Source organism: Rhopalosiphum padi, chromosome 1 (genome assembly GCF_020882245.1).
Source record: "Rhopalosiphum padi isolate XX-2018 chromosome 1, ASM2088224v1, whole genome shotgun sequence".
NCBI classification, from domain to species: domain Eukaryota; kingdom Metazoa; phylum Arthropoda; class Insecta; order Hemiptera; family Aphididae; genus Rhopalosiphum; species Rhopalosiphum padi.
The window spans coordinates 29,900,970-29,924,002 of NC_083597.1; the positions used below are offsets into that span (position 1 = coordinate 29,900,970).

Genomic DNA, 23,033 nt, shown 5'->3' on the forward strand with positions numbered 1-23,033 from the left:
TTGTAGATATTATTGAAATTTTAAAACACTGTCTAATTAATATTTTATTTTATTTTATTAAATATACGAGATAAACTCTTTGAAACATAGATACATTACATTACACTTTACAATATATATATATATATATATATATATATATATATATATATAGTATAGTAGTTAGTATACTATGTATATTATTTATATAAACAATGACAAAAATGTTCTGATAGCTAGAAGGTTAACTTATAATACAAAATGATTCAAAAGAAATGAAGGATCCACATTGTCATTGCACATCATACGTCTCATAGGTTCATTTTTAAGGAAGTTGATTGAGGCAAAGGGAACATAAATAAGCGCTACAGATCGGGAGAATCGCTGAGGGCACTCTGAATGAAATTAAGGAAAGTAATTCAGTAATATATTTATACCATATCAATTAATAATTAAGAATTTTCATTAAGTGACGAATTCCATATTTATATAAAATATGGCTCATTTTAAGTTAAGTTATAAGCTATCGTATTATAGTTCTTATAAAATAAAATTTACTTATTGCAAAAAGTATTGAATACATATTTTTAAGTTAATCATTAATAACTTAAAACATTCCCATCAAAAAACATTATTTTATTTAAACCTTAAATAAGGTATAAATTTAATTTAATTTAAATTAGGTTCAGTAACCGTATAGTGTAGTAAGATAACATAATTTCATTAAAAAAATATAATGGAAGTATTTAAACTATTTTTCTCATTAGATAAATATGAAATGATATATTAATCAAGGAATATATATATTTTATTTTATTTATATATTATAATATATCTGAATTCAATGATGAATCCTTGTATACGAAAAACGATTCAGAGTAGATGCGATTATTTGATCAGAATCTATTTGAAGTATAGTTTATGCTATATTATATTTAAAGTATTATTAGTATTTTATTAATTTAGTATAGATAAGAATAATTTTTGTCATCAATATTGTACAGCATTTGTGTAATAACTTATGGGCTAAAGAACGGTGTTCATATGTTCTAAATATTTTAATAAGTTTAATAATTGAAATTAATCTAAAATATTATTAAAAACGTATTGTGTATGAAAAACGATAATGTATATAATTTTAGTGTTTAAAATCTATACTATAAATATGATTTGAATTAAACTTACTTAGACTCTAAGCAATGCGCTTCTATATTCGTAATACATTATTATTAAAGTACAATATTTACACTTATTTTCGTAAACAATAATGGAATTTTAGATAAATAGTAACATTGGTGATTATTTATTCAAACATTCCTTTGATTGCATTATCTATTATCTATTTAATACGGAATGAAGTTAGATAAATGATTTAATACAATTTACACTTTTATGTCGAACGTTGACTATGATACATATTAGTTTGTGATTAAATTTTATTACTTGTTGATCGCCCATTCCCGAATTGAATGAGAATCAACGACTTTGATCCCTAGAATCGGGAGACATCTCCGTGCCGGTGCGTGGTGTTCATTTCGTCATACTATGTGTCGTATAATCTTACTGCCCGACTCTTCGTCGTTTTGCCAAACGGTAACATACACTTCGCGTCCAGTTATTGTGATATACCAGTCAACGACACGTACATGGTCTGTCGATCGCCGAGAGTGGACAGTCATGTCTTGCGGGACACGGACTCGTCTGACGAATCACTCTTATTGAATTTCGGGCTGAATGTGATAAATTTCATCGGTAATCAGGCGCTCTTGGTAGAAGGGCCGTTACACGGTTTTCTCGTGCTCTCCGATCCGGTGATAGTGTATTTTTATGTAACAATAAGTAATGGTTCAGTTGTTTTTAACGGCCGCTACTTGAATCACTTGCAGTCCAACGTTATCCTGATAAGGCTCTCGAATTCGTCGACGACAGTGTGTGAATCCGTGCCTGATTACGTAGTCGTGGCGAGTTGTAAAAATGTGGTGTTTTCACATCAACGTATAATATGCAAGCCGAATGTGACCATCGCTCCAGCTGTCGCCGCATCTTGGTCACGATAGGTGATCGGTTGTCGTACACCGTGCCCAATAGATCGCCTACCCCCCGTCATTTACATCTTACCAGCCGTGTACGACCATACTTACTTTCCGGCTGGCGTGGAGTTATATATTGGTTATCCACGTGTCTGTTGCTTGTTTGCGTGTTGGTTTTTTATCTAAGGTCTAAAATTCAGTACTGTTTGACGGAAACCGTCGGCCATCCACCGGTGGCTTTTACGAGATCACAAGCTGGCGTCTGCTATGTAGTTTTAAATAGTTATTAGCAGTGTATTTATTTTGGCTGTTATTATTATGTAAACATAATATATTACAAAATAATATGTTTTATTTCTAATTATCCCATAATTAAACATGTTTCGATGATAAAATATGAATAAAATAGATTTTAGAATATTTTTAATTATTTTATTTTAATCAATATTTTGTGGATGCCATTATAAAATTACCAATATTAATATTATCACTGTGTTCTATGATTTGTATTTCGAGTAATTATTTTCCAAAGAATTTTTAAATTTAATATTTTTTTGCTCATTTGGAAATTAACACGAAACAGTTAATACACTATTGGGGGGTTGTCATTATGTCCAGTAATTATAGTGTGCAATCACTATCTGCAGCTGGTTTAAAGAAACATTAAAAAAAATATATATATGTTAAAGGTTTCACAAATAATATTATAATATTTTTTTTTAAATATTTTATGAAACTGTTTAAATATTTAATAAATTTGATGGTGAACGAAGAATTTTTGTAGTTTGTGCTTTAAAAGTAATATTGTATTTACTAACATGGTATGTATTAAATGTATGTATGTACTGTACCATCTTAGTAATAATAGCAAATTATCACTAGATTTTTGTAATACCATAGTTATTATTATAGTAGATATTGTTGAAATTTTTAAACACCGTCTAATTAATATATTTATACCATTTATCATATTAATCAAGGAAATATATATTATAAATATATAATATATACATTATGATGTATTATATATTTGAATTTAGTGATGAATCTTTGTATACGAAAAATTATTCAGAGCGATGCAATTTTTTGATAAGAATCTATTTTAAGTATAGTTATGTTATATATTATAATATGTAAAATATTATTTAGATTTAAAATCTGTGCGATTTATATGTTTTGAATTATACAACAAAATAGTCAAAATACATAATTTACAACGTAATAAAAATTAATGATGCAACAAAAAAAATTTAATAATATTTAAAAAAAAATACTTAGCCTTTGACAGCGAAATTAATTTCAAATTAATAATCATCAAATATATAATATTATATAAGGAGTGTTTTTTAATTCTTCGCCGTATTAAACTTATATGTATTACCTATACATTATAATAAAATATTAAAAACACGCAAGACTAACGAAAATAATAATAATCTATAGATGAATGGCAGATCTTTAATCGTCGAAAGTATAAAATATCACGACCGTGACGACTAGCCGCTAGCGGTACTGGCGAATAAGACAGCGGACAGTGCCACAGTGGTACTGTCGAGTCTAATGGCAGAGACCGCGCGAAGTGATTTGGTTAGAATATAAATATCAGCTGTGCCGATCATGAGTTTCCGGGCACGATGCTGATGTGCGACATCGACGACGACCGGATACAAACATAACCGACGAGGCGATAATTATTATCCATATCTGCAGAACCTGTGCGGTTGTGTACTTTCTGCATCGTATTTACGTCTTGGGATATCGACGGCCGAGTTATCGCCGATTCTACAGCACTTTAATTACATTTTCATCATCACTATCATCACGCACAATAACATCGCACAGCCTATCTGCTAGCCGTTCGTTATTATCATTACGTACAGTAAAAAAAAACCCTCGTGATATTCTTCCGCCTCCGACCGGCCAAGAGAATAATATTATATTTCTATGTGACTAGTGCCGTATACTAACCTTGTCCCGTCCGCGTACACTGTGTTATGCCATAAATTATTTTTATTTTCAGTTATATTTAATTTTCGATATTCATTATTTTTTGTTTATGTATTTAATAAGATAACTCACTTGGAGGGTACAATAGTAAAGAATGACAAAACAAACGACTCAATGTATTAGCGAGTTAAGCAGTGTCTGGATACTACCAAAATACATAAGTTATGACAATATATTTTATAAACTTAGTGTAGTATAATATCAAAATAACGATCGCATAATAAAAAATTATTATCAAAATTAAAATTAAGCATAAATACATGGCACGTCGTTTTAAACGTGTTTTCTAGAACTTAAAGAATACGGCGAATACAATTTATATGATTTTTATTATAATTCTATTGTAAACAAAAACTTTCGGTTGTGGCACCACTTTTTAGAACAACATCATGACATTAATATTTAAGTTATAATGCAGAGTTGTTTTGTTTGAAATTACGTCGGCTGTGTCTTTCTTTAGAGTTACTTATCACATTACATCCGAAGCGTCATAAATATTAATAAATAAAACAAAGTTATTTTCTTTATAGAATAGCAATAAGTAATTGATAAAAAAATATAGGTAAGTATCTAAAACAATACAAAATGTTTCATTTTTATTATGACTAACTATTTAACCAAATTTCTATAATATAACTATACTTATGACATATTCATTTATCAGCTCATTTAGTGTTCAATATTTTTAATAATTACAATTTAGCCCATTGCAATTTTGTTCGCCGAGAGAATAAATTAATTATTTAACCATAACGTCCATAACACACAATCCCCGCCGTAAATACCAAAATCTAAAATTCCTACTTTTCACCAACAATAGTAGTCGCAAGCTAAATTCTCTTTGAGAACAAAATATAGTATCATACATTAATTCGGTATTGTGTGCACAGTAAAAATAACTAAACACGATTAAAGATCGTTAATATAATGAGTGGTAATTCTATAAAAAAAAATGTTTAAATTAAAATAAAATCATAAAATAATTTCAAAAGTACTATTAAAGAGTGATATATAGCTATAAAAAAAAAACTATTAGCTACTTACTATTTTTTATACTTCAGTTAACGTATTTTATACATTTGAATTCATTAATAATATATAAAATTAAATTTTATTTTTATATCAGTATTCTTACAATAGATAAGTTATTTTTCTGTAATAATCTCAGTCGAATACTCGGGTTTTCAGTGTTTTCATTAGTGTTGAGATTATGCGGATACTCGGATATTTTAAAATCTTAATAAAAAATAATTTTGATAAAATTTAAAAAATAAAACTTATTAATATAGTAGAATATTCGGATAACCGTACTATTTGGATATATTTGGATATTATACTATTCGGATACAATCAGATATTATACCATATATTCAGATATTGCAATGCATAAATTTCGATTCTCATTAAATGTATCTCATGAGTTACAATAAAAACAAACGCAGTTAACGAGTTGTGTCCCAACTGTTTTATGAAATTTTATACAAGTTGTGTGCTGATAAATTCAAAACAATATTTTATACAAGAATAAAATATGTATGAAAACGGTATCATTTAAATTTTTGCCTGATATGTTGTATTATTACAACTATTTGTGTAGTTATTTTTTATTTTAATTTATATTAGATATACCAAACTTGTGTGTAATCCGGAAAAAACTGAGGGACACAATTCATGTAACCAGAAAAAATTTGAGGGACACAATTTAGTATTTGGGACACAACCTCGTTTGCAGCCAAAATAAATATCTACATACTTGAATAACATTGAAAATACAGAAATCTGATTACTACTATAAATATTCGAATATTCGAGTATAAGAATCCATAATATTCAGATTTTGCAATTTGAAATATTCGGTTATAACATTCTGGCTATCCGAATATATGCCACTATACTAGTTATCACATCATTGTTAATGTATGAGATCACCAGAAAAATATTGTTTTGTAAATTATGGTGTGAAGTTAGTTGAGGTGAGGTCAGCCCCAACCGATAAGCTATATGTGTTATACTTAATAGTGTTTCATGTCCATATCATAATGAAGGTCTTAACTTATCGTTAATTTTTCTTCGACCAATTTAATAATTACAACATTGCGAAAAAATTTAGGTAAAATAGTATTATCGTCCTAGTAAAATCGTGGTGTTTTTATGTTTCGTTATAATTGCATTTCTAAACGCGTAATCGTTTGTTTTTTGTTTAGTTGATTTATATAACATAACCCTTTGTGGTTTATTAACGCATTAAATAAATCAAAAAATAATGAATAAAGAAAATTTATTATAAGCGAAAAAAATAAAATCAATGTCTTATTGCGATGCACAGATGAGATTATTTCCATAGTATATAATATAGCCACTCAGTGTCATCTCGATATATACTTACTTTATAGTGGACGGTTACGGAGTGGAAGAATGTTGCAAAAATGTTTTATCTTTGAGTTTTGACCGTCACGGGCGGCGAGTGGAAACAGTAGCGATATCGCGTATTGACAACGATACGCGATTAAAGTGCTAAAAAAAAAAAAAAAAATCAGTGATTACCGAACCCGGCATTACTCGTTTGCTGGGATTTCGATGCGTAGAAGTGATATTTAGCGAATCGCCACACGGGTACTGATGGTACTCTAAAATTATCGCCCAGTCGGTCATCATGCTGCCTGTATCCGGTCACCGCCTGACGGTCTCATGACGATCGGCACTGATGACATTATTTTTATTTCAAAGTCAGTTACCCCGTACAGTCTCCACCGTCAATTTTGTTGTTTCCCGCGCACGTACAAATAGCCGCGTTACCGCTATCGTCTGACTACATCACGGGGTACCGTTTGGCCGCCTCGATATATATATATATATATACTTGATTTATCTCGGCGGCCGTCGATCTGTACACAAATATTGTTTTATGTCTCTCAATAATGCAACATTTTCTCGCTCTCTTTTCACCGGTAACGTTTTGCTACACCGCAAATTCGATTTTTCATCATTTTTAAATCTTGCAACTTACATGTGTAACATTGTATTGTATGGCTACGTCATCGTTTGCATTAGGCCGATGTGTTTGCTTAAATTATATTCAAAATATGTGACATTTAACTAGATTTTATAATAATTTTCATTAATTGACTTCGACACAGCCAACAAGTGGCCATGACAGATTAATATTGTTTTAATTCATTTTATGATTAATATTTAATATTATTAGTTTTGTTAGTTATGAGTGGATTTTGTATTGCAAAACGAGATTTAATATATAATATATAAATGAAAGTGACAAAACATTTTTATTTGAACATTACTCTTATTATAATTATTATATTTATATGTGAATGTTATATATTATTTTGTTACCATATTGTTGTACACTTGTAGTTTGTAAGGAAACAGTTCAACACGTTTCTAAATTGCGTTTGTTCCTACAAAACCTAACCTAACCTGCAGTACCAAGCCTCATTACTTAGATTTAGTTAGATCACAATATTAAAATACAACTATTAAAACTATTTGATTTATAATGTTTGCCTTATCGCGATACTTATTGTAGAAATCAGACGGCAAGATAGTAGTTACGTAAGTACATGTAATTCGGTATCAAATTAAATATGATTTGTTTTATTTAGACTGTGATGTCAGCATTACAAAGTAGTAGCACACTAAGAACGGTGACGAATAAAATCGGTAGCCCGAATTCAATGCAGTGAACGATCAGAGTTTTGTGTCGAAACTCCAAAGAAATCAACGTGCGGGCTGTGACATATAACTAAATTTTAAACAAAAGATACAATAATCTTTCTTGTACATTTAGTATATATTTACTGACTTTACATTTTTATAATGCCATAGTATACAGTTTGTATGTTTGTATGTTCGTAACATATTATTATGAAATTACAATTTTTACACATATTTTCGTAAACAAGAATGGAATTTTAGTTGGAAATTAATATTGGCGATTATTTATTCAAACATTCCTTAAATGTATTATCTATGGTCTATTTAAAACTGGATGAAGTTTGATAAATAATTTAATAAAACTTACATTTTTATGTCAAACGTTTACTATAATGCATATCAGTTTGTGATTAAATTTAGTTATTCTCAAATATAACAAACATTTTATAATCATTTACTTTTACATTAAAAAAGCGTTTTTCTTTTCAAATAAATATCTGCAGTTATTTATTAATATTTATTTTTACTACAAAAGTTGTTGGTGACTCAGGAAGGTCGATCATCTATCACTATTTTGGTAACAAATTGATTTATAATATTAATATGTAGTTAAATATTCTCTACAATTGTCTACAATTGTCCAGTAATAACCATTCTATCTCGATACAAATGAAATGAGATAAACATACGTAACAAAGTATACTCACTGTTAATTATTAAAATGTACATCTTCAGATTTCAAATATACCTATAGTTTTAAATAAATCTATTTGCCACATTTCTCTTGCGAAAATCACCACGCAATAAACTTAAAATTCTATTAGATTTTGTATTGTATGTAGAATAAATATTGTGTTCGATTATATTATTATAATTATAGGTATACATACTCGTATCATTTTGTTTTATTATTACTTATTATTATTTATTATTATTTTATTATTTGGACGGGAAGATTGTATTTTATAAAATTAGAATTGGAGTCCCAGGCATCAATTAATCAGTTACTTTTGTTAAGCATAACTTAGCCATAGTTAAATCCCTAAAAACTTTAGTTGAATAATTTTTACAAACATTTTATAATTTTAAAAAATATAGTGGGTGATACAATAGCTGATACTATAAGTACATTATCTATAATTGTATAATTGAAGAAACTCCCAAAAGTGATAAAAAACCGATTTCATATATATCATCTATTAGCATAAATACAATTATTAGTTATATTTATATATATGATACACTTTAAGTAATTTTTTATTTATAATAATTATAATATTTATTTCAATATTTTGAAGTAAAAATCTTAAAATAATCTATAATTAAATAATTGTTTACAGATGAATAATATCTTAGAACATTCATTATTTGGACGATATCATGGCTTATCGCAGAAAGCTTAACAAAAATAAAAATTATGTGAACTGCTATTCTTTCAACAGACTACTTATACTGGTATATATAATGGTAAATACAAATATAAATTGATAATATTATAATTTAGAAAATAAAGAAAATATTTTAATTTTATTGACGGTTATATCAAAATATTTGTTCAATAATACTTAAAGAATTTACATAAAATAATTTAAAATTTACAATGAACATTGAAAAAATTATTATTTTATCATATTTAACAAGTTATTCTATTTTCGATGTATTTTAGTAGACCATATTTAAAAAAATGTTTAACATAACAATTTGAAACTGAAATTTACATAAACGGAAAATATTGAAGTTGTGAGAAGTTTAAAATTATATAATAAAGTATCTATATGTACGTAATAAATATAACAATAAACTGCAAAATCTTACCTCGTTCGTAATTTTTCGACTATAATATTAGCATCCTAAATATTATTAATGTTAAAAAAACAGACTTAAAATACAATTAAAAATTAATAAATGGTTTTTTTTCCATCAGATTTTGACGTTTGAATCATATAGTAGCTCATTGGAAATGGAGTTAAATAATACCAGGCGTTCAAATCCAATAACATGCACTAAATGTACAATCAAAGCTCAGCGTCAATGGTCTCTAGAACAACAGAAATGTTTAAAAAAGACAATTTTTTCAAATTTAACAGCCTCTACTATTGGGGAGTGTCCACAGTTTTCAGTTGATAAACATTTTGATTATAATAATTATTCTTTATTTTTTGGTTATATTGATCTGAAATACATTGTTAAGGTATCAAACGATTTAGTAGGTTTAATTTATTTACAAAGAACATTATACAGTGAAAAATATTTGATCAAGGGAATAACAAATGATAGTTTAATATTTTCATTACGCACAACGGCAATATTCAATCAAAAATAATTGGATTTAATATGCAAATAAAAATTAATAAATGGTTTTTTTCATTAGATGTTGGTGTTTGAATCATATTGTAGTACATTGGAAACGGAGTCAAATAATACCAGTTGTTCAAATGCACTAACATGCACTAAATGTACAATCAATACTCAGTGTCAATGGTCTCTAGAACAACAGAAATGTATTAAAAAGCCACATTTTTCAAATTTAACAGCCTCTACTATTGGGAAGTGTCCACAGTTTTCAGTTGATAAACGATATAATTATGATAGTTATGATGACTTTACTTATTTTAATTACACTTTTAAGGTATCAAACGATTTAGTAGGTTTCAAGAATTATCTTCGAACCAGTAAAATTTATTTGCATATAAAGTTATTTATTTTTAGTCCCAGGTTTTATATAAAAAAAAATGATTTTTTATTTTTAATAGACTTTTGGAAAATATCATACGATCTATCCAATCAGCCGTTCACTGAATTTTTTTATATTGAGTTCAATAAGGTCATTTTGCGGTTCGACAACGTCGCCGATCATTATGTTACGTTTTATAGACGTAATCAATGTGCCGACCACGAGAAGGACAAATTCTGTGCGATTTGTGCATGGAACTACCACGGCTATACTAACTACTTGAAATGGTGTTCGAAGGACAACGTCTGTGAGGGTCGAAAACAGTTGTACCTGAAGAACAACGCCGAAAAATTATTAAAAACAAATGGACAATTAAATTTAAACAGTCGGATTGAAGAAGCCTACGTGAGGAACGACTGTCCTGAAGTAAACGTGATAGCGGTCCATCCGGTGTCTGGACCACGTAGTGGTGGAACGGTGGTAACGATCACAGTTAGAAACCACAGGATATTTGCGGAGGATACGACGACACTGGTGATGGTGGCAGGAATGGAATGCATGAACCCCAGAACATCAGGACCCGAGACGATAACTTGCACTACGTCACTATGGGTAAACGTCAACGAAGAACCACCGACCCCTGGTCCAATCCTAGTCAAATACTCGTCGAACAAAGGGGGATTAACGATCGAATCATCGCAGATATTTCGGTATGACGTCCATCCGACTTGTGGCTCGCCCAGACCCGTACTGGACGCGAACCAACGACTTAGGGCTTTAGAATCAGGAGACATCACTGTGCCGGTGCGTGGTGTTCGTTTCGTCAAACCATGTGTTGTATCCTCCGCCCGACTCTTCGTCGTGTTGCCAAACGGTAACATACAGTTCGCGTCCAGTGATTGTGATAAACCAGTCAACGACACGTACATGGTCTGTCGATCGCCAAGAGTAGACAGCTATGTCTGGCGTGATGAAGCCGATGAAGGACTCTTATTGAATTTCGGGCTGAATCTGATGAATTTCATCGGAAATCAGTCGCTGTTGGTGTATGGGCCGTCACACGGTTTTCACGTACTCTTCGTTCCAGCTACCACTGAATCGCCCAACATCTTGGTCACGAACGGTGATAGGTTGTCGGACACCGTGCCCAATAGATTTTCACCTCCCGTTTTTACTGACAGGTGCCGTCGTATGATCTGGTGGTTTACGTGTCTGTTGCTTGTTTTCGCGTTGGGTTTTTATATAATAATCGAAAAAAAGTACGGCTTTTAGAAAACTGTTGGTGACCCACTGGTGTCTTCCACTAGATCACAAGCTGGCATACACTACAAAGTAGTTTTAAATAGTTAATTTACTAGCAGTTTATTCATTTTGGTTGTTATTATTAACTAAACATAATATATTCAAAAATAACAAGTATTTTTTTGCGCATTCGGAAATTAACATGAAACAGAATTAAAAAACTATTCGGGGTTGGTATTATGTTCAACAATTATAGTTTGTTAGTTTAATTACATGTTTGTTTCAATTGGCATTTAAAAAAATACATATGTTAAAGGTTTCACAAATAATATGATGAAATAATTTTATTGTGTACTTAATCAAACAGTGCTTAAATATATTTTAATTTTTATCGTGAACGAAGAGTTTTTGTGATTTGTAATTTAAAAGTAATATTGCATTTTAAATACTAAATTACGATTACGGTTTAATTTAATTTATGTATTTTACTATTTTTGCTATACAATAATAGCAGATAATTACAACATTTTTGTAATATTATAGGTAGTTATGATTAGTAGATAATATTGAAAGTTATAAAACATCGTCTAATTAATATATTCATAGCATATATTAGTTATTAATTAAGAATTTCCATAAAGTAAAGAATTCCATATGTTTATGAAATATGACTCTATTTAAGTGATTCATTTCATGTGTATGAAATATAACTCTGTTTAAGCTACGTTATATGTCATTAAATAATTCTTATAAAATTATATTTACTGGCTGGAAAAAGTATTGAATACATATTTATTTTCTAAGTTAATCTATGCTAATTTAAATCATTCCCATCAAATAACCCTACTTAATTTAACCCTTTAATAATGTTTTGATTTAATTTAAATTAAATTAAATTAAGTCTAGTAACCGTATAGTGTTGTAAAATAACACTTACTCATTAAACAAATATAATGTATTTAAACTATTTTTCTCGTTAGATTCATATAAAATAACATATAAATCAAGAAATATATATATATTTTTTTACGGATGTATTACCGATTTGAATTCAATGATGAACCACGCGTTGAATACGAAAAACGAATCAGAGTAGATGAGATATTCTGATCATAATCTATTTGAAGTATAGTTTATGTTATATTATATTTAAAATATTATTAGTATTTTAATAATTCTGTATAGATAAGATTAATTTTTGTCAACGATATGTTATAGAACTTGTGTAATTACTTATTGGTTAAAAAAAGATATACACAATGCATATGTTCTTTGTGTTTCAATAAGTATAAATAACTTGAAATTAATCTTAAATATTCTTAAAAATGTATTGTGTATGAAAAATAATAATATTATTGTTTAAAATCTGTGCGATTAGGAGCATGTTTTTAATTATACAACAAATTACCTGAATTTGATTAAGTAAAAATCGTCATTTTTCTTAATCTCGGATCAGTGCCGTAACGAGCCCCGGACACAGTCAATGTATGGGGGGGCCCCAAGGTATATTATATTTAATTTTTTATAGGTTACCTATACAAAAATAAATAATGATGATGATTTTCTTTTTTAAAAAGCCTAAAAATAGAATGTGAAGGCCCACCACCCAGTGTCCAGTGTATTGTTGTTAAAATATAACTTCACTTTAACAAGTGTTTTTTTTATTTTTATTATAAATATTAATTAAAGCTTTTGTAAAAATATATGGTTCTAAAACAAGTATTGCACAACTTAAAGATTGTGTGTACCTATATTATATTTAAACATATAATTGTATAAAACAATCTTTACCATATTTAAAATGATAAAAATGTATCATAAACATATACAAATAATAATAACTAATAAGATATCAATTGATCATACATATTACTTGATATTAACAATAGACGATAATTCAACAAATTATATAACTGCGCTTTGATGGAGTAAGAACTAATGATACGGGCAATGGCCAGCAGTTAATAATTATATTTTAGGGTTAGGATGTTATTATGATTTTGCATATTTTTTTTAGTTTGTCCAATAGCTTTCATTTTTATATAGAAATGTGTTTCATGATATCTATATTCAATATATCAAAATTCTATTTTGCATATAATTGTATATTTTACCATTTTTTATTTAAAAGTGTATTATTTATATTTTTCCTGTTTTTAAGCACGTATTTGTCGGTTTTTGATGCAAAATGCTGAAAAATATATATTTTATTAATCTGAAATAAGTTTGATTATTTGTATTTTTTAAATTATTACTTAATCATTGTTAAGAATTTAATATGGTTATACGGAGTAAAGGTACCTACTTAAATATATACGTATTACTGTATTAGCATTGAATAAATATACTATATATTTAAATTATATTTTATATATATATATATAGTATATTTAATCAATGGTATTAGCACCAAATAGACGAAGATTTACAACGAAACATTTAAAAAAAAACAATAATTATTCGATGTAACTTTTTTTTAAAGTATATTGTGTTTTTATATTTAATTTAATTTTATATGGTAAATAAGAAAATTCAAAAATGTAATAGACATAGACAATAATTAATACAACGAACACATAAAAATAGTACCGACCCAATTTGTTTATATTCTATTAATAATTAAACTTGTCTCTACATATATATTTATTGTATTTTTTTTGTCCACTTTTCTTTATTTTTTAATGCAATTATTTAAAATAAATGCGGGGCGCTGTCGGGGACGCCTGAGTCAACGATTAGCGTCCCTCTACAGTGGCATTGACCCGGCTGCCCCTGCGGTTGTTGCGGCACTGTCTCGAATGTTTCCAAAATTAAAACTTCAAACAATAATCTACACTAAATAATATTATAAAGAGGAAAGATTTGATTGTTTGTTTGTATTGAATAGGCTCCGAAACTACTGAACCGATTTAAATGAAATTTGGTATATAGAAAGTTTAGACACTGAGAAAGAACATAGGCTACTTTTTAATACTAAAACAGGGCTGCAAGGGTTTGAGAAAGGGGATAATATATATTATAACACCGTACCCGCACGGCGTTGCCCTCAACGTTAGTGTCAGCGGTGACATGGAAGGGGAAGTTTGGCCGGACAAATAGGGATCGCTGCCATACCACGAAAAAAAATATATATATATATATATATACACGCCACCACGACGCCGATAACAGTCGTACAATCTTAGTAAATATACTTATATACAATAAATATAATGTAAAAAAATCTCGGTTTTCACCAGTTTTCTTTATTGTCATAATTCATAATATGAACAATTAAATTAGTAGTCAACAATTATTAACATTGTATGACGCAACGAAAAAAAACTTTACGATATTTAAAACAATATCATTACCTAGTCTTTTAACAGCCAAATTGACTTCAAGAAGTTTCTCTTCAAGTAGCGCTAAACGGAGAATTAAGAATACCCATACTGTGTTATTGTAGACTTGTAACAGCCTCTTGATGAAATACAGTGTATGTATCATGTAAGTATATTATTATTATTTTATAATAAACGAAATTACTGAATAAGTGCATGTATTATAATTCTCTACAGATGTTATCTAATTTTATTAAATAAATAAAAAGAGTTTTAACAATTATGCTATTTAGTACCTATACATAATATATAGGTAGTCCAATTTAGACAATTTGGTAGCAGGTTAAATATTGAGGACTCTCTTATATATATATATATATATATATGTATGTGTGTGTGAGCATGCTTATGTTTATACATGTATGAAAATGTAATAGTACTGACGACAGAAAATAGTGATTGATTACTGATAACTGATAAGTATTGTGAAGTCTGTCTCGTCTTTTTACACAAAATGTATTTATTTATTTATTAAAAATACGGGCTTGTATCCAATAGTAATGGTTACATTACAAGTAACATATTTTAATAGTTGAAATATTAAAATATAATTAAAAGATAAATGAAAAAACAAAATAAAAAAATATATATAATAAACGACAAATAAAACATAAAATAGGTATAATAAAATACAGCAAGTTAATTAAAAGAGTGAGTCGGTTCAATATTGACAATTTTCATCATTCTTATATAAGTAGCTCATTATCAGCTAGTATAGTTTGTGTTACAAAAAGGAATATAAAAACTAAAATTATTACATTTGGTCAAAGTAGTAATATTTTTAAATTGATACAAGAAAGGGGATCTGGGGAGTCAATTTTACCTGAGAGTAAATTAGAAAGAAAAGATAAATTCACTTGTACTCTCATATCAGTCAACGTCGATAATTTCAGAGAATAAAGGACTAGAAAATAATCATGTTGCTTGTGCTCAATTATTGAAATGTAGTATTTATTGTGATATACGCTGACAAGCTCATAATCGTTTTTCATGTACAATTTTATATCATTGAACTTAAATTTAACACATTTACGTACCTTCACTTATAGTGACACTTGTCACCTAATGTACAACAGAGTACAAAGCGGCACCCAGTTCAATGTATCATTGTATCAATGTGCAATCAATAAATTATAATAAATTCCTTAAACTTTTCTATTGGCAACTTAATATCCTTAAACCATGTAGGATGGCGGATAGACAATTTAATAGGCATAATGTAAATAATTATGTGAGCAAATAAAAGATATAAAGAAACATGAATGGGCACTGGGCAGTGAACAGTTTAGTTATGAAAATATAGTATTAACATTAAAAAAAAATACGTTATACGTATACATAAATATAGAATATGATGAACTATAAAGCGTATAATGGACATAACATAATTTAAAATCTTTAGAGGATAATTAATTTTATCAATATATTACAAACATAATAATCGTAATATCTGTGATTTATTTAAAAAAATCACACGTTCAAAATTAAACTTTTCCTCGTAAATTTTAAAAACTTAGTGTTTGATTTAAATCTACTGAGGATCCTATCTTGACTATTAGGAGTTTTTTTTACCGCGTGTGTGTTTCAAATTAAAATCCAAGTGCCTGGATTTTAGTTTTATACATTGCTTTAAGAACTCTCATTGAACAAGACCCTTCGATTTTGTAAATTTGACGTAAAACATTGCTCTTGTACTGTTCTAAAATAGTTCATTCCAAAGGGGTTAATAACACGAAAGAAAATTTTTAATTATTATACGATATATAGGCATATATAAAAGGAATTAGAGTGATTTCACTTTATTATAGGCTATAGAATCTTGATTTGTTATTAAAGAAGAAAAATATCTTGAACAATTAAATTTTATCTCGTTTAAAATAAATTACATTTTTTTAATATACAATAATTAGAATATATTATCTTCCTATCGTTATTTTTACATTTTAAAAACAAGTAACTAGTTTTAAATATAACAAGTATTTACAAACTAAATAAATATTCACATTATTTCATTACTATAAATTAATAGGTAACATATTTTAACAATATAATTTACAGTGTAGGATAGTTTTATAAGTCTAATTAGTCAAGGTTCTAATTATTTGACGATTTTCCATCTTCTATGGATTTTGAATAAATTATACTTAATCTTTCGTCCATAGGTAATCCCCTCTTTGCTTTTTCTTTTTCTTTGAGATAATATTGTTCCAAGTCATCCCATGGTTGTAACTCACCGGATCCAAATAGTCCATATACTACAGATGATGCTGTCATTACTATCATCATAATCCAAAATACTAAACGCCATTCTAAAACGGTTCTCTAAAATATTAAAAAAAAAAAAATCATGTATTATTACTTATTAGACACTTATTTACACAAAATAATTGCAAATAATATTGAATCCTCATACATCTAACTATTAAGTGTTAACTCTTCATTAGATATGAAATATTAAAATCCAGTCAAATTGTATACTTGAGTATAGAAGTATTTGAAAATAAAAATATACATAATATAGCATATTTATCTACGAGGATTACACAACAGTTTAACAAATATTATTGATTATTTTCATTATAAAACCCCGGTGTACATATTATATACCTCATAATGAATATAACGAGGGGTTAAAATTATATCATTATTTTGAATTGGTAGACATTCTCAAATATTTAATATTATAAAAACTAAATTGTAACATAGATATATTTTAAATTTTTATAGACTTTTTAAAGTTCAAATAAATGTAATTATTTTTATCAGATTAATTTCGTATTTTATAGAGCAATCATACTTAGTGACATTATAAATAGTGAATGGCTAAGTATATACCATGATACTTACATTTGGTGTTAAAATTCCAGCAACATATGGAGTGGCCATTCCTGATAAACAACCAATGCCATTGACCAGTGCCATTATAGTAGGAGAATAATTGGGTGACAAGTCAAGTGAATTGATACGGATGCTGGGATAACAGAATCCCATTAGCGCCATACCCAAAGTAAAACATAGAGTTGCAAACATTTTGTCACATCCGACAAACGAAGCACACATCACACCCATACCCGGTCCGACAGTTCCTGAAACCATGTTATTTGTTAGTTCCACGCATTGTTATAAAAGTGATTTAATTAATCTCACCTATTATTGCGTAACTTTTTCTGACCGCAGTGACTGTCATTATTCGTTTGCTTATCAATCGGTCGGCCAATATACTAGCTAAGATCGAAGTTACCCATTGGGCGATGTATGGGATGGACGATAATAAACCGTTCTGTAAAGTAAACGTTAACATTTTAATTTACTACTATGTAAAATTTATACTGTTAACTATACTCAATCAGAGTCTCAGATCTTGGTTAAACTTACTTCAGTAATGGAAAAGTGTAATACGTCGCTCATGTATTTCGGAAGATCACTGATAATCGTAAAACCACCCCAGTCATGTCCTGCTTCGACAATGATCAGTGCCCACACTGGCCACGACGTTAATATGGACTTCCATGGTGTGGGGGGTAAGTCCTGTTAAAACCAATTTAAATGAAAATTATGTTATTCTGAAAATTTCATAATAAGACGGTCGTGATATTTTGTTCATTGTGACGTCTCACGTACTTTTTTCCTTTCTAGACTTCCAATCGACTGTTTTAAGTAGTCACGCTCCACGTCTGATATGAACGGATGGGAGTTTGGGTCGTTATAAACGAACAAGCACCAGAGCACAAACCAAATCAACGAGGTTACGCCGAAGAAGTAAAAGACATTTGGCCAACCACCGGGTATGTATTGTATGATAAAACCGCTCAAAAAGTTTGAGAAAATATTACCGATTTGCACACCTGTTGGATACATAACATTATTATTACCATCATAAGTCGTGAATATGCGTATTTAATTAACGACCAGTGCGTCAAATATGTTATTGAATATATAATAATTATAAGTGTGCGTTTTTGCGTGTATAATGTATATAGTATATAACTATAACATATATGTTACCTGCAAATACCAGCGTGGAGAGCTTTCCCTTTTCTTCAGGCGGGGCCCACTGTGCCAGAAGTGTGCACAGAGCAGGAAACGTAGTGCCCTAGATAAAATGTATAAGTTAGTCGCAAGTCGTATTAAAATCTATTAAAGTGCCAATCATCATCTTTACTTCTCCGAGTCCTTCGACGAACCGCAGGATGGTCAGTGGTCTGGAACCCATGTATGCAACGTACGGCGTCATCAGTGTGAAGATAGCAGTGGAAAGTATTCCTAGGCCCATGGTGTGCTTGCCACCAAACTTCTGGGACAGGATTCCGCCAGGTAAATGCGTGATTATGTAACCATAGTAGAACGCTGACAGGACTTCACCCTGCGTCTTCTCGTCCCAATCGAACCGGTTCTGGAATTCATCTTCGGACAAGTCTGTCTTGTTGGACTTAGCGTGTCCACGTGACGATGATTGTGGCATCGGACAGTAGTCGCGCTGTACGTGAGATGTCGAACCGCTGTCTACTATTACCACGGGCCTGACCATTTGCGTAAGCGTTATGCCCAAACAGGCCCGCATTACATACGCCATCGTTACTCCCGTCATCCCCATCACGGCCATCACCCATCTCTGGGATATGTGTCCTGCAGCGAAAAAAAAATTCATTCGTCAGTCAGTCGCAACGATGTCGAAACGTTTTTTTCTTTTAAAATCTTATCGTGATTTTGAAAAGAATAATTATTATGTCTTAGATAAAACGATAGCTTGTGTTGGATACACAATTATGATATTATGATATGTCCTGTTGTATGGTCGACTAGTGAATGATCAGTGTTTATAAAAATATTATGCGGCTGGTATTATCGTTTCGGGTTAAAAATAGGTCATTGACGTTGACAAAATAGAAACTACCATTTATAATATTATTGTATTATACAACAATAATATTATAGTACATTTACTACATATACAGCCTTTATAATATATTATATATATAGTATAGATCCGATATTCTATGTTATATTCACTTCAAATGTCAATATAGTTAATTTAGATTACTTTGTATTTGAAACACAGTAATGAGTAACGTTAATAAATGCGTTTAAACAATTCAAATATTATATTATTATAAATGGGATAAAAATGATAAAATTAATAGTGATATGATGTCATTTTTTCATTTTTAAAAAATTACATTTTATAAAACCTTAATTAATTATAGACTATAGTAGACATATTATTAATACTAGAGAATAAAGTAATGCAATTCTTCTCTAATATATACATTTACAATAAATTTCCATAATAGGTATTATGTTGTTAATAATAATATGCATATTTTGTAGTATGACTACTTTAATTATGTAATGAGATAAAAACAATTAAAATAAAATCATTTTAAACAAATACATTCAATGTTAAAATATTATAATTAAAAAAAATGTATTATTTTCTATGATAATTATTATACATGCATATAGATTATTTTGTTTGGTGTTTATGATTTATGAATCATTGTGTACCTACTATATACATTAAAATGGAAGGTAACTAATAAACATAAGCATTTATTATTTTAGATAGTAATATTTAATTGTCAATACTCTATTATATATATATAACTATTATAAACAGGTATTTATTTTTATTTATTTCGTTAATTGGACATTTTACCTAGTTATACCTAGTTATATTCATTATTAAAACATTTTTTTTTTTTTTGAAATGTTATAGGTAATAGTTTTTTTTATTTGGAGACGTTATTTTAGTTTTTCTCTTTAATTTGTTTGATTTCACACATTTTTTGTTTATAAGCTTTATATTATACATTTATGTTCATTATAATAAAACATTTTTTTTAAATAAATTTAAATATTTCAAAGTGTTCGTATAAAAATAATAAATAACTCAAGCTTTCTCCTAAAATACTTTATAACTTTGTGATGTAATATTTTGTCTAAAAACAGAATATTTATTGATTATTTTGGTTTTACAATTATAATTATTAATATTTATAAATTATTGAATTGTTTACAGTATTGGTATCTGTAAATTCATTAATCGTTATTACATATAAAAATATAACACTTTATTATGCGATAGAAAGTTAAACGTTTACTTACGTGAATTTAATTTCATAGTGGTAAGAAGTTAATAGTCACTTCGGCGCTTATTTACACGTGATAATTAATTTGGACGGAATTTTCTAAAAATCACCGAGATTAATAGGAAAAACGTTCACGCGGGTTCTACCGAGTAATATTTCGTATACGTAATACCATCTGAGTAAACACAGCGAGTTTAAAACGATGAAAAAAAAATCAAAATTATACAATGATAAATATACGAATATAATATTTATGATATAAAATATGGTCCCGCGAAATACTACGAATACTACGTGGACTGCTGCAGTCGGTGAACAAAACGCGACGTCTTCAAACGCAAACTTCCGTCTGAACACTGTTAACTGGTCGGATCGAGACACAACATGATAACATGATAATGTTACTATGTGATCCGCACCGAGTGAGTGGGTGATTAAGACGTACGCTCCTTTTATTGTATTCCGATCGGCTTATCTGAATATTTATCATTGGATTTATGTTTAGTGTCGAATGGGAGCACATGTTCCTGTTTGTGTATAAAACATGTTATAGCTATAATATATAATGTATTAATGTGTAATATATTAATTATTGTGTTTATTGGCTGTTCGAACAACTGTCGTTCGTAACGAAACGAATAACAAACGTGTCCTGCAGTCTTTGAACTATTATTGTACATTATTAATAACGGTATATTATAATAAAAATATATGCGAACCGTTTTAGGCGATTCGACTCCGCACGGAGTGGTTACCGAACACCGATGACATGACTGATGGGTAAATGATGGCAACGCGAAACAGCGCGTGCGATCCACAATATTATTATGACTATAAGGTGTACGTATTGTATATTACACGGGCACGCGGGTTCAATGATTGTGGTTCGCGTGTTTTTGTGTGTGGGTGCGTGAAATTTTGACGTTAATCGATGGATATAGGTAAGTATGTAAATTTACCGCGAGTGATGACTGATGGTGAATAATAGAACTTTTGGATTTTTTTCAAGGTCTTCGATTATTTTTATCATCAAGTCATTAGCCCATATAACTACAGTTATAGTTTACTATATATACAGTTCGAAATGCGCGTATCATTATTTATAGGTAGGTCGTGTTATCGTTCACTGTAGGACATTTGCGAGGCATGGTCCAATGATTACAGCCACTGGCCACAGATTGCGAATCGCTAATTATTTACTTTCGTATAAAATTAACACTATAATAGCTGACTTGTGCGGTGAACTCGTCGGACAAGCTCTTCGAAAAGTCTAAACCTGTTTAGAGAGAGAACGTGTACCCGTAATTTATTAATGTTATATTAATCGGATACATTGCAAATGTAAAGCCGATACCGTTTCTTTATTTAAATTACCATGGAACGTTGACCTATTACTATCAAAAAATATTATCTATTATGTTTTAAATTTAAAACAAATTTTACGAGGCAGTTTAAAAAATGTTATTATTTTAAAAATAATTACATGTATCTCACGTCACAATAAAAATATCAAAATAACCAACCACATATTTTAATGCTTTCAAAATCCAAAATAGGTTGCTTTAACTCAATAAAAACAATGAATATCTGTAGTGTTACGCAAAATGTAATAATATTATTTATGTTATACGTATGCGTAGGATGACTACTAGTGACTACTATAGAAATCTTGTGACTTGTGTCGTTTTCATATTTCTTTTGAGACGTACAACAGACAGGCTCGAGTGAGTTGTAAATTTGTTTCGGATTACCAAGAAGTAAAATACAGATTTACATACTTAGGAGATGTACCGCTATTTATTGTGCTTTATAGCACTATTTTTACTGTAATTTCCGACAAAACAAATTAAAACGTCTAGAAAATAATCATCATATAAACCAAGTCACGACTCACGAGTGTCTGCTCGTGTAATAATTGTTTTGTAACTATATATAATGTCATGTTTCAATATACTTTAAA

General features: G+C 29.0%; 2 protein-coding genes across 4 annotated transcripts; one reads left to right on the top strand and one right to left on the bottom strand.

Annotated features, from left to right (window-relative positions):
- Window positions 1-7,402: 7,402 nt before the first annotated feature.
- LOC132917985 (uncharacterized) lies at window positions 7,403-12,002 on the top strand. Of its 3 annotated transcripts, none has more exons than XM_060979015.1 (3): window positions 7,403-8,265; window positions 9,029-9,143; window positions 10,060-12,002. In XM_060979015.1, the coding sequence occupies exons 2-3, from the start codon at window positions 9,069-9,071 to the stop codon at window positions 11,632-11,634; spliced, it is 1,650 nt and encodes a 549-aa protein (XP_060834998.1). In that variant the 5' UTR covers window positions 7,403-8,265; window positions 9,029-9,068; the 3' UTR covers window positions 11,635-12,002. The 3 variants fall into 3 exon arrangements, with proteins under 3 accessions (XP_060834998.1, XP_060835000.1, XP_060834997.1); XM_060979017.1 differs by having other exon boundaries at window positions 7,404-8,265; window positions 9,029-9,155; window positions 9,613-12,002; XM_060979014.1 differs by having other exon boundaries at window positions 7,404-8,265; window positions 9,029-9,155.
- A 4,828-nt stretch (window positions 12,003-16,830) lies between these two features.
- LOC132932269 (sialin-like) lies at window positions 16,831-21,507 on the bottom strand. The gene is made up of 8 exons (XM_060998555.1): window positions 21,090-21,507; window positions 19,147-19,610; window positions 18,990-19,077; window positions 18,606-18,829; window positions 18,360-18,512; window positions 18,132-18,264; window positions 17,832-18,070; window positions 16,831-17,306 (listed from the first exon to the last, which is right to left on the bottom strand). Exons 1-8 carry the CDS (start codon window positions 21,103-21,105, stop codon window positions 17,079-17,081), a joined length of 1,545 nt encoding a protein of 514 aa, XP_060854538.1. The 5' UTR covers window positions 21,106-21,507; the 3' UTR covers window positions 16,831-17,078.
- Window positions 21,508-23,033: the final 1,526 nt, after the last annotated feature.